The following is a 13,925-nucleotide window of genomic DNA, read 5'->3' as shown; positions in this document are numbered from 1 at the left end:
CACCTTTTTATTTTTATTTTTTTAATTTTATTTTATTTTTTATACTAAGTTTCAGAAAACTTAGTATAAGAATATAAATAGAGCATTAATAATTATGTTATTTACTGGCTAAATTGCGTAGGGCCTTTCTAAGTTGCTGAGGCTGGCTTTGAACTTGTGATCCTCCTGTCTCAGCTGGGATTACAGGCCTATGCCACCACACTCTGCTACATATTGTTTTTTCTTGTGAGTGGTACTGGGAACTGAACCCAAGGGTACTTTACTACTTAATTCATCCTCAGTTACTTTTTAATTTAGTTTTGAGAGAGGTCCTTGCTAAATTGCTGAGGTTGGCCTTGAACTTAAGATCCTTCTGTCTCAGCTTCCTGAGTTGCTGGGATTAGGTGTGCACCACTGTGCCCAGCACAGGTTGCTTTTTCATCAGTGCAGATTTGTTCTAAAGCAATTAGATTGACTTTTCAGGTTGTGATGTAAAAGCCTTAGGCCTTTTCACACAGATCCTATAAGTCTTTTATCCATTGTTCAATTACAGTCAAGCTCCTGCACAGTATAAATGTGCAGTTAGACAATTTAGTTCTTAATTCTGAGACGTGCACAGGAATATTTATCTACAAATTATATTCATATGCTTGAGGGAGGAGGATATTTATCCCAGGCTTATTTCTTATCTTGATTATCTTATAAAATGATTTGCCTTTTGTGTCTATTGTTAGTACTTTTGTATCACTTCAGCTTATCATAGTTACCTTCTTCCATTTCTCTTTCCTGCTAAGGATAGAATATTTGTAGACTAGATGCATTCATATATACTCCCTCTATCGAAAGTAAATTTTTCTCCCTGTTATGTTTAGCCAGGTCATTACTACCTACTATCTAACAAATTACTCCTCATTCTTTAGGTTTCAGTTTGTTACCTCCTCATGGTCTTTCTCTCCTTTTATTTCTTTATATAAAAAGCTCCCTGAACCCATACCTTGCTCTCTTTATCACTTCACAGTGTGTATTTCTTGATGGTATTTATTATAATGTGTAATTATCTTGTTTATTTCATTGCCTTTTTATGTCTCAACCCATTTGAACATAAAAGCCAGGTAGGCACATGAGATACCTGTGTCACCCCAGTACAAGGCCCAATGCCTGATACACAGTAGAGTTTCAACAAACATTTATCAAATGAGTGATGTCTTATGTAAGTTGGAGTGGAATTTTGTAGTCTTCTTTGAGGGATATGTGTGTGTATGTTAAATCTTGATTGCTAATTATAATCTTTTTTTTTTTTTTTTTTAGGATTATTTCCTTAATTGATGACTACTAACTCAGACACGAATAGTTTACCTCAGCTTCCTGACTTGAACCTATTAAGTGGACCAGATTGTGAAAAGTATTGAACCTGGGTGCCTTATCTTGTTTGGACCTTGATGTTCTACAACTTTCTGGACCACAATGCACTGTCTTTCAGAGCTTGTGCTTTATGATAGCTTCTGGCCTCAGGTGGTTATTGAGCTCTTAAAATGTGGCCAGTGTGAAGTGTCAGGAGTTGTAAGAACAAAACACACACCAGATTCAGAAAACTTAGTATAAGAATATAAATAGAGCATTAATAATTATGTTATTTACTTATTAAAATGATAATCATTTGGATATGTTGAGCAAAATCAAACATTAAATTAATTTCATTTTTTTCTTTAAACTTTTAAAATACACTATTGGAACATTTAAAATTATTTAACACACATTTAATTTGTGGCTCAGATTGCATTTCCATTGGGAATTTCTAGATCCATGTAGCTCACTCCAGTTGTTTGACAATGAAGCCTGACAGCTATCCACTGAAGGGGATTATGTTGTTGCATAAGCCTCTCATCGTCTGCTCCTCTCTTGTTAGATGTTGTGTTAGTTTTTTGATTTCTGGGACAAAATACTGGAGAAAAACAACTTCAAGGAGGAAAGAGTCACTTTGGCACATGTTTCAGAAGTTTCAGTTCATGGTCAGCTGGCTCCATTCCTTTGGGCCTGAGGCAAGGCAGAATATCACAGTTGAAGGGGATGGCAGAGGAAAACTGCTCACCTCATGGCAGCCAGGAAGCTGGAGGTGGAGAGGAGAGGCTGAAGATAAGATATAGCCTTCTAGGCCATGCCCCATGATGCACTTTCTCAAATTAGGCCCTACCGCCTACAGTTTTCATCACCTCCCATTAATGCTATGGGATTATTCAATGTATTAATCCACTGCTGAGGTCAGAGCCCTCATGAACAAATCACTTCCCGAAAACCCCATCATTTGAACATCATTGCATTGGGGACCAAGCCTTACACACATGAACCTTTGATGGACATTTCAGATTTAAATTATAACAGATGTGCTCTAGAAGGAGGACTGGCATCCCTGGATATTGGCTCATGAGGTGCTCCCTTACTACCTGAATGCCAAATCCTGAGGCTCTTTTGTGTATCAAGACACAGAAAGTTTAACTGTCTTATCAGTGCTACAAAACAATAGAGGGATTAGAACACAGGTCTTTTGATTAAATTACTTCTAGGGGGACCTCTAAATAAAAGAATATCTTCCTTTTTAACTTAGATACTAGAAAAATTGAAAGAATTATTAATAAGTTTTGTAGGTTTTCTAAAAAATCAGTTAATGAGGAAATTATACCTCAGTTTTCAGATGGTTGAATAAAAGAAAAATCATAGTGTATACTGTAGTAAATTAAACAAACAGAAACTAATTCTGTAATTATTGCTATAAATGCTATAGTAAAGCATTAAACTGAAATGAACTTTACTTATCATAGGAGCATACATTGCAAAGCAAAATTTAAACAAAAAGTAGGATATGAACATGAAATCTATTTGTAAGTAAATACAAGTCTAATAACCATTCTTTACATAGCTATAAAACCTGCTTGGAGACCACGAATTGCAGTTTGGAAAAACTGGTTGTTATAAGGTATTCCTAAAACACTCATTGCTGGCATATGAGGCAGACTTCTCTTGAGGTAAGGAAATGAAGTTTTAAATAATTGGCTTCATCATCATGACCTTCTGGTTCATTCATCAATTTGGCAAATATTTAGTGAGAAGCTACTATGATCCAGGTGCTCAATATACTAGAGTGACCAAGGTTGAAAAAGATTTTTGCTCCTTTGAAATTTACATTTCAGTGCCTAAGTATTGTTATGGTCTGTATAAAATTTGTCCCCAAAGGCTCATGCACTGGAAGCTTGGTCCTCAGTGTGGTGGTGGTGGAAACTTTTAAGAGGTAGTGCCTAGTCAAATTAATTAGTTCATTGGGATTCTACCCTCATGAAGGGATTAAAACCTTCTTGAAAGTGGGTCAGGTTGCATGGGATTGGATTAGTTCCTACAAGAGTGGGTTGTTATAAAAGAATCAGTTTAATCTCTTGCTTCCTATTCTGTTATGTGCACTCCCTCTCCCTATTCCTCATTGTCTCAAATATGATACCATTTTCCATATTCTGATGTAGCCAGAAGGCCTTCACCAGGGGACAAAATGATGATGATGCCTGATCTTGAACTTTTAGTCTTCAAAACTATGAGCTAAATAAGTATCCTTTCTTTATATATTATCCAGTGTCAGTTATTTTGTTATAGTAACACAAAACAGACTAAGACAAGTATTTCAACAACAGAGTGAAATGAAATGGTACACTAAATCTAAGAAGAGCTATCTTGGAATGCCAGGAGTAACATTTTTGTTGGTTGGGAATTAAAAGTGAATTTAGGATGTTCTATTTGTCTTTTTTTTCTTTCTTTTTTTTTTTTTTGTCTTTGTTGGGAAACTTGAAAATAGAAGTGCATAAGCGTTAAATGTCTACTCTATTAATCTATTAACAAGATTCAAATAAAACAATTAGACTGTGTTAAATGATTTCCCAACAATTTAGGGAAATGCAGTTCTTTTTTCTCCTGGGACATCTCAACCTTATAGCTAATCAGAAGTCTCAGTTCTTACCTATCAATTCTAGGAAACCTCAGTCAGAAGGATTTCCCTTCTCACCCAACACAGATGCACTTTTTCTCATTCTCATTCTCTCACAGTCACATGTTATGCCCCTTTGACTTATTCCTCCCTTACACATCTTTATGTTCCTACATTTTTCATAGGATCCCCAATCCTAGATGCCAAGAAGAGATTTCTTATAGTATTGTTTTGTTCTTAAAGCTCAGCCAGTAGATGTCTCCATTACTCTCCCAAAGCTGAGACCAGCCTCAGCAAGTAGGTTTTAATCATTTCTTTAACCGACAACAAGGAAGAAGATTTGATAATTTGCCTAAAAATGAGCAGATTCTCAGGAGGACACATCTCCACCCTACGTTCTTCCCTCCCAGTTTCAGTCAAAAATGAAAACTACTCCCTTCTCCCTCTTTTCCAGGCAAAAGGAAAGGCTGATTTAACTAAGAATTCAAGACACCAACACCCTCCTCCTCATTATGTCCAAGTTTCCTTCGCTCTGAGCCACCCAAAGCTTGCTTCTCCCTCACTCCTGCCCACCCTTCCCTATCCCACCCCTGCGGGTTTCCGAGTCATCGGTGTACGCGAGTGGGTGAAAGGACTCTGCGAGGCTGCCTCCCGCGCCGCCGCCTGCTCCTCCGCCTCCTCCGTGCCGCCTCGGGTTCAGCACTGGACAGCTCCCGCCCAAGCCCAACCAATGGCAGTCAGCTGATTGACAGCAGAGCCGACCAAACAGGGAGCAAGACGGCTTGAAGCCGCCCTCCAAGGGTTTGGTTGCGGCCAAGCTGCCTCTTTAAACTGGCTTTCCTCCCGAGAGCAGGGAGAGGCGGCAGTGTGGTTTGTGGCCAAACCTAAAGGCTCCAATTAACCAGCTGCCTGGCCCTCCCGACTCCAGAGAAACAGACATCTTAAAAGAAATCTCCGCTCCGTGGGACTCTCTCCTACGCTCGCCGTGCAGTTCTGTGTGCGCGCTCCGTGCCTCGGGGCGAGGGGGTCGGGAGGAGCCAGAGCAGGGAGGCGGGAACGACCTGCCACGGGTGAGATGATGGAGCAGCGTCTTCGGCGGCCGCGGTGGCAGCAGCAGCAACAGCAGCAGCAGCAGCAGCAGCAACAGCAGCAGCTCTTGAACACACCTCAATGAGAGCGGCGGTGGCAGCGGCTGAGCAGAAAGACGTAAGCAGGCTAACTATAGCTGCCCGGAGCGCGAGGGGATGTAACCTGTTCTGCTCCAGGCTGCGAGGTGCGTAATCCCGAGCCGACCCAGTGTGGAGCGGGTGCAGCCAGCATTGCCACAGGTGACTTGATTTCCTGTAACCGCGGTTTAGCCAGCTGGGCCAATTTCGAAGCATTTTTATTTGAAAGTCCTTTTGGACTGGGAGCCGTCTGGAGAAGAGGGAAGACCCCCTATTAAAAGTCTTACTGTTGATAAATTGACGATCGAAATTCAAAAAAGTGACTCCTCTCGTTACCTCCTTTCCTCTCTGCGAGACAGATGGGAGCCATGGCTCACCCCTTACTCCTCTGCCTCCTGCTCGCTCATCTGGGACTGGGAGCTGTTGGCGCCAGCCGCGACCCTCCGGGACGGCCGGATTCCCCTCGAGAGAAGACCCTGAGGGGGAAGCAGCACGCGCAGCAGCTGGCTCGAGCCTCTGCCTCGGACCCCTCGGCTCCCTGGAGCCGCTCCACCGACGGCACCATCTTGGCGCAGAAACTCGCCGAGGAGGTGCCCATGGACGTGGCCTCTTACCTCTACACCGGGGACTCCCACCAGCTGAAGCGAGCCAACTGCTCCGGCCGCTACGAGTTGGCAGGCCTGCCGGGGAAGTCGCCAGCCCTAGCTAGTTCCCATCCCTCCTTGCACGGGGCGCTGGACACGCTGACACACGCCACCAACTTCCTCAACATGATGCTGCAGAGCAATAAGTCTCGGGAGCAGAACTTGCAGGATGACCTGGAGTGGTACCAGGCGCTGGTACGGAGCCTCTTAGAGGGCGAGCCCAGCATCTTTCGGGCGGCCATCACCTTCACCACCGAGTCTCTGTCCGCGCCGGCCCCGCAAGTCTTCCTCCAGGCCACTCGTGATGAGAGTCGCATCCTGCTCCAGGACCTGTCCTCTTCCGCACACCACCTGGCCAACGCCACTCTGGAAACCGAGTGGTTCCACGGCCTCCAGCGCAAGTGGAGGCCCCACTTACACCGCCGCGGTTCCAATCAGGGGCCCCGGGGCCTGGGCCATAGCTGGCGGCGCAGGGACGGACTTGGCGGGGACAAGAGCCATGTCAAGTGGTCTCCGCCTTATCTGGAGTGCGAGAACGGGAGTTACAAGCCAGGATGGCTGGTTACTCTTTCTGCTGCCTTCTATGGATTGCAGCCTAACCTGGTCCCAGAATTCAGGTAGGGAGAGAAAAGGGCAAAAGTAAAGTCGTCCTTCCGTTTTTGCGGATGGGTACCTACGTGGGGGAAGAACGCTTAACTCTCTGTGACACTTATGTTTCCTACCCTCAGAGCAAAGACTTGGGCAGAAGGATGCCTCAAGCGAGTTCATGTGTTCAGTGGTGAGAAGCCCCCACTTCTGTGAGCTTGAGGCACCCAGTGAAAGGATCCGTTTCCCTGCAAGCAGTCAGGGAAGGGGAAGCACTTGGTAGAGTTGAGAGACTCCTTGGCAGCTCTATGCCTCCCTCCAACTTTCAGGATTGCAAGGAGGAGAGTTCTCTAATAGAAGTGGTGCTGCAAGATTTGGGGAGTGTGGGGTGCACCCAGCAGGCAGAATGGTAAGCATCAGACTAAGAAAGGGAGCTGGAGATAGAGTTCTTTGTGTCTGCCACTTTGAGTTAGCCTCTGTTTTCTGTGTGCACGGTTTGGGGGACCAGCCTGTTGTCAGTCAGTTACCAGAGCGTATAATTAAACCTGTGCTATCCCCTGGGTGGTTCTGGCGACTCAGCAGTGAGTCACTCTCAGCAGCAGAGCTGTTTCCAGGATCTACATTTGGCAATTTATTCAGTGTACTCTTTCTACCCATCTTCCCCCTCTTCCCAATCGATCTTTTCTTCCTGGTGCGTTTTTTCTCTTGTTCCCTGTGTTAGGCATACCTAAGGTTCTCAGAGCCCTTCATACCCCCACACACTTTATAAATGAATCTAACTGCATTATGTTAGGGATGGAGGAGTCAGCTCTAACTGAATTCACTCAGGAAGCTGAAACAGTTCTATATTTACTGTCTGAAAGTAGAGTGAGCTGAGAATTTGCAAATTAGCAGGTTTTAACTTCAACCCTGAGAAGTGCTGACCTTTGTGGTGAGAAGTTGTAGAAGCAGCCTTTATGAATGCAAGGAAAGAGTAGAAACTCTGGAGGTGGGTTGGGAGAGAGCAACAGATTCACTGGGATCCTCCTCAGTTCCCAAGGTAGGAGGCTCAGGAAAGAAGGTCTTGAGGGGCTGAGGTTGCTTCTCTACTTTTTAGAAACCTGGGAAGAAGGGAGAAAACTTTCTATGTTTTTTTTTTTTTTTTTAAATTCCGCTGGCCTAGCAAGAATGGGATGCTGACCTGCTGAAAGATATTAGGTCAAGTACTGGGTGGGTAAGTGAGAAAATAAGACTTGTCTTGGTATTGCATTTACTGCTGAATGGCCCCAAACAAGTTGCTTAACCTCTCTGGCTGTAGGCTACTTTTCAATCAAATGAAAGAGTTGAACTAGAATAGTCTCTACGGATTCACAGAGTTATAAAATTCTGTAGCTTTTAGTGCTGATAACACTTGAGAAGACATAAATGAGAAACAACTCCCTTTCTTTGATTTCATATGATGTATGTGTGTGTGTGTGTGTGTGTGTGTGTGTGTGTGTGTTTATGTTTATGAGTCTTTTAAAGATCTATCTTAAAGCAGTAACTTACTTTCAGGATAATCTCATTTCCTCTTGATTCCTGTAGGATCCTATTAGTAAGAGCTGAGCCCAGCTTTGAATCTTTGCCATATTATATGCTCAGAAGAAGAAAGATCAGCAGATGCAATTCACTGCCAGTAAACTGTTTATGGTCTTCAGCTGGGCCTTTTCAGGGAGTTTCAGATCTATCAATCTACCCTATTCTATTCTAATATTCACTCTATATCAGGCTCTTTGCTATTTTGCAGGGACTATCTTGATTGATTCTCGCCATGATTCTATGGTTTAGGTTTTACTGTTTTCTCTGTCTTACAGAAAAGGAATCTGAAGGGCAGAGGCATTAAACTTCATGCCTAGGACTGCACAGCAGTTAAATAGTAGAGCCAGGATTTAAATTTCACTTTGTACTTTTAAATATTATGGTAAACTCTATTCTATGAAGGTGGTCTTGGATCATTGCATACAATGTAACTGCTGCATAAAAATAAGTGTACTTTCAAGGGTCAGATGTGGAGAATGGGGATGAAAACCATTCATTTTCAGAACTGTTTCTCTTACAGATCAGAAAGCATTGGTTACCTAAATGATCTTCAGCTGGGACTTTTCAGGGAGTTTCAGATCTATCAATCTATGCCTCTCTGTCTATCCATCTACCCTATTCTATTCTAACAGTCATTCTATATCAGTCTTTTTGCTGTGTTGCAAGGACTATCTTGATTGATTCTCATCATGATCCTATGAGTTAGGTTTTATTGTTTTCCCTGTTTTACAGAAAAGGAATCTGAAGGGCAGAGGCTGGCCTCCTGCCAGCCAAGGTGAAAGTCTGACACAAAGGGTCTGAGGTTGTGAGAACTCACATACCTCCTACACATTTTCTTTTTACTATATTGAGAAAACAGTTTGTTTTTTTTTCTCTTTACGTGCTTCCTTAGCCATCAGTGTGTTCTTCAGCCAACCTCAAATCCTGGCCATTTATGTCTAGCTGACTACAGAAGACGGCTAGTCTTGCTAGCCTCACAAAGAGCAAAATAAGGGCTCCTGTGAGTGCTTCTGCCTTGTGTTGTATGCCTTTCAAATACTGTATTAAAGTTATGCACAGACTTTACCTAGAAGAAACCTTAAGAGGATCATATGGTTCCACCCTATGTTTCATGAAGAAACAACTAATTCCATTCTTAGATCTCTCAGGTAGTTACCACCTCAGAAAAGTTGAGCAATCTGCCCAAGGTAATACAGCTAGTAAATCATGGTAAAGTGAAAGAAATTACATATCAAGTTTGTAGTAACAGCAGAAATGGAACATAGGCCTTTTGCCTCTGGTTTATCCTATACTTGGTAAATGTATACCTGAAGCATGTCTCTGTGGCTCTCTGGACCTCTGCACACAACCTACATTGGGGACGTGCTTTATTCTCTATCATCTTTTTGGACCCCCACCCCGAATAACCCATGTAACATAGATGTCAATTTAGAAAAAGGATTATATTGTTTATTTTACATATTTGAAATAATATTTAAATGGAATTTTCCTATCTCTTCACACTTACCAGAGGGAAGGTTTTTTTTTGTTTTTTTTTTTTTTTTTTTTTTTTTTGTTCTTGATGTTGTATCATCTAGGATGTGTATTCTAAAATTCTATATTTCAAGTAAGTTATAGGTAAAGTAAGTGCATAAACCTGAAGTGAATTTTTGGAAAACTGTGATTAGAACCCCTAATCATAATTTTAAATAGTATTTTGAACATGTTAAAGAGTTACTTGCAAATAGTCTTATCTATAATGAAAAAGATCCACTGAGAATGATTTACTTATGAAAGAGAAAAGGAGAAAAAACATTGTTGTTAATATCTTCATTTAAGATCAGCTAATATTTCCCCATATCTCATCTATAAGCTTTGGGCATTTCAATCATATTATATTTTATTTTAAAAAATGTAAATCCAAAAACATGAAGTTCACAAATAAGGTGGAGAACATTTTTATATTACTGTTTATCACTATAAAAATAGCTTGGAATAAAATTTATTACCCTCTGTTTCAGAATGAAATGTAAAACCTTGCATAAGACACACATAGGAAGAGAAGTCTATTGTTCATCCCTTTTCTCTTTTCAAAAGTGGCATTCATTTCTCTTAATTAAATGTTTCTTGAGTCTTTTGTTATAGACTGATAGTATAAACATTTAATATCTCATTTTCTATTCTAGCAAAAAAGAGAAAGTAATAATTGAAGGTATACTCTAAAATATCTGCTTATGACATTAAATTTGTGATGTCCTTGTAGAGTTTTTCTTGAAATTAGAGTTCTTTGGTTTGCATAGTAATTTTTCTTTTTGGAACTTACAGTGCCTTAAAGTTGGATTCCATTTTGCTGAATTCATAAATATCTTTCTTGTGGTGCCTGAACTGTTAAAGTGCTTTGGATGGGTAGAATATACTTAAGTGTTTGTTAAATTTAAATGAAAGTTGAATTCTTTAGGGAATTATTCCTTTCTTGGTGAGCTGAAAAAAATTGTGAATTTGTTTGGTTCCATCTTTTCATTTTGTAGTTGAGAAAACTGAGATCCAAAGAGCTAAAGGAAATTGCTAGAAATGGCACAGCTCTTTTTTTCTCAGGTTAGAATTAATGGGAACCAATATTCATTGAGCACCTACTTTATGATTGATGTTTTACCTGTACCACTGCATTTCATTCTTAGATCTCTCAGGTAGTTACAACCCCAGAAAAGTTGAGCAATCTGCTCAAGGTAATAAAGCTAGTAAATCATGGAGTCAAAATCAAATTTACATCTACCTAGCTATGAAAACGCTATAATGTTCCATTACTACACGCTGCTTTTTACTTTTTAATTCCCAATTTTGTTTTGACCTTTCTATTTAAAAATATAAGATGGTATTGGCTGGAGTCAATTAGTATATTTGGCCTAAATAAGTGATATTTACTTATTTGTTTTTGGTCAACGATACAATCAGATATATTATATTGTATAGTGAGAATAATATTAGATTTGAGTTAACCACTTTGCCTCATGTGCCCATTTTGTCTCTGGCTTGCTATATTATCTGTTTGGAAATCTGTGGCTGCATAATTAAAATGTGGAAATAGGATTGATAAACTTTTCTTGTCTTTTAACTTTATTCTGTAAGTTCTTAAGTGCCCTATCCAAATGATCAACAAGCAGTTTTGGAAAAAGGGCTAGTTTATGTAAATCCAGTATGTTGTTAAATGATATTGATGGAGGAGGAATGTCAGACCTGGTATTTGACTTTATAATGCTTTACAGAAAACCCAATCAAAGTATACTGAGTTAAGTTTGTAAATTAATGAAAATGAGAACTCCAGCTCAAAATAAGAATAAATTTGATCTGAGTTTCTAGATTTTGAAAGACTACCTGAAATTTCTTTAAACTCAATATGAGTTTACAGATTATTCACAGATTTTATTTAAACCAAGGACCTCAGTATACCTTTGTAAATTCCCTGAAGATGATCAATGTTTGGGTATTTTGGAACTCCTTACTTTTAAAAACAATCCATTTTCAATTTGCCTCTCTTGTTGACTTTAAAATATCAAAAGAGCCATTTATTGTGGTGTAGCAACAGCAAAGAATTATCTTGCTATTTTGTAGAATATGCATTTGGAAGCCGATATGGGATTTCCCAAACTTCTAAATAAAGAGTGTATACCTACTCTCTAGAAAATGAAGTGATGCCCTCACTAGTTCAACTTTACAGCCTAAACTTGTGAATAAATCAAATATTACTTTCAACTTGAGAAAGTCATCATTTTGCTAAAACACTGTCAAGGTTTTAAGGCCTTTCGCATTCTTTAGTGTGCTATTGAATTCAATAGCATTTTACGATTCTATTTTAATATACTGGGATGTCAAGAAGTATGTTGTTGATGTTATTTTGCTCTTGGTTCTTACAGCAGCATTAGGGCTCTATCTATCTTTTTTTTCAGTTATGGTTTGATGTTTGAAGGATTATTTAAGCTGAATTACTAATAGAACACATTGGGATTTTTTGATGGTTATTATATGCAAATAGGCTTTTCACTGGTACTGGGGTGACGCTTCGGAGGGTTCAGCCAACAGCATTATTAAACTGTTTCCCAGCACAGTAATGTCATATGCATCGGTGGGGCTTGTTTTGCTGGTTTTTTAGCCTTATCTGCTTTTCTGCTTTTAGTAACAATTCATTTCTATGTGCAATTTCCATCTGGGCCAGGCATTTGTTCATCCAACAAATCTTTCTTCCCATAGGAAAAATCTTTATCTATAAAAATATTAAGGTAAATAGCTATTCCATGAAATACTTTATTCAGTTTAAAAGATTAATCCTCTTGTTTAAAAGTCTTTCAGAGGTTTTTTTTTTCCTTCTCCCTTTCCTACAATGCTAAGTCTAGAATAGCAATCAGGACTGAATTTCTTTGTTATACCTAAGAATGTTACAGTGCCTCAAAGCAATTACAGGTTACATCTAACTTTATTACCTTCATTATAGGTAGAATTTATAGAAAATACAGATTAGCTTTACTGTAATCCAACCCCAAGATTGGAAAATTTATTTTTCCAAAATAAAGCCCTGTTACCTATCTTTTGTCCAAGAAGAATCTCTTTCTTTCACATTCATTTACATTGGAGTTACTAATCCCTCTAGTTAATTGAGATCTAGTTAATTTTTTATTTTATTTATTTTTTTATTAGTTGCTCAAAACATTACAAAGATTTTGACATATCATACATTTGATTCAAATGGGGTATGAATTTTTATTTTTTCACGTGTACATATTGCAGGATCACATTGGTTTGTTATAACTTTCTCCATTTAAAAAATGTTAATAAAAGATGACAATGTAGAATATTTTCTTAGCCTGTCAAATTAGCCAAGTATAACCTGAAAAGAAAAACTTGAAAAGAGAAACCTAGAGTTACATAAGATTTTGGGTATTGCTTTAACCCAGTTTTCTCACCTTTTATGCTTTCTCTTCAATGTGTATGCTTTGCTACATCATTATGGAAGGACTTGTATGTAATAATACGACACATGGCTTTTATCTGAGAAGGGGAAAAAGGCATGACAGTAAAGAAAAATGTATTTTATCAATTCTAAGACATGCTTTATTCATATTTTGATGTCTCATATTGAACTATGTCTTATGGAGGGCATGTCATTTTCAATTGGCTTTGTTTTCTTTTAGTGGTACACAGTATCACAGTGCATCTTTCAATTAATGGCATCTTATATTTGATGAAATATGACATTAGGAAATGGGAAAATGAGTTTTCTTCAACTACAAAATTCTATTATTATCTATAACTTATCCAAAATGCAGCAAAGTATGTATAGATGGAAACCTGAAATGTAGTTCTACCTTACTGCTATATGTGTATTAGATTGCTAGTTTTCAAAATAATTTTGTTTAAAAAGATGAGCTATATTAAAACATATGACCATATATTATTTTTGGTACTGGAGATTGAACCCAGGGCCTTGTACATGCTAAGCAAGCACTCTACCATGAACTATATTTGCAGCATCCCCACCCCCTACTTTTTGGTACTGAGGATTGAACTGAGGGGAACTTTAACCAATGAGTTGCATTACAAGACTTTTTAAATTTTGAGACAGTGTTTTGTTAAGTTGCTGGGTCTGGCCTTGAATCTGTAATTCTCCTGCCTCATCCTCCCAAGCAACTGGGATTATAGGCATGCAGTCTGTGCTTGGCACAGCCCTTTTGAATTTTTGTTTTGCGAAAGGGTCTCACTAAATTGCCTAGGCTATCCTTAAACTTGTAATCCTCCTACCTCAGCTCCCACATAGCTGGGATTCAGTCATGTACCCAGTTTACATTTTCTTTTTTAATGTATGTGAAATACACAAAACATTGAACTAGAAACTATAGAAACTTTAATTTTTAAATTTATTTGTATTTTATTTGGTTTTTAGTTATTATAAATGACTGTAGAGTATATTTGACATATTTTTACAAGCATAAAGTATATGTTATTCTAATTGGGATTCTAGTCTTGTGGCTGTACATGATGTGGACATTCACTGTGGTGTAT

At 39.1% G+C, this 13,925-nt stretch overlaps 1 protein-coding gene across 1 annotated transcript in view; it reads left to right on the top strand.

The window, feature by feature from the left end:
* Positions 1 to 5,468: 5,468 nt before the first annotated feature.
* Positions 5,469 to 13,925, top strand: part of Gpr158 (G protein-coupled receptor 158) — a 411,653-nt gene continuing 403,196 nt past the window's right edge. Inside the window, exon 1 of the mRNA XM_076832133.1 lies at positions 5,469 to 6,370. Within this exon, the coding sequence (XP_076688248.1) occupies positions 5,469 to 6,370 (902 nt within the window). The remainder of the gene's footprint in view (positions 6,371 to 13,925) is intronic.

The sequence above is a fragment of the Callospermophilus lateralis genome, chromosome 13, assembly GCF_048772815.1.
Source record: "Callospermophilus lateralis isolate mCalLat2 chromosome 13, mCalLat2.hap1, whole genome shotgun sequence".
Lineage (NCBI taxonomy): Eukaryota > Metazoa > Chordata > Mammalia > Rodentia > Sciuridae > Callospermophilus > Callospermophilus lateralis.
The sequence above is the reverse complement of the archived record's forward strand: the minus strand, read 5'-3'. Positions and strand labels throughout refer to the sequence as shown.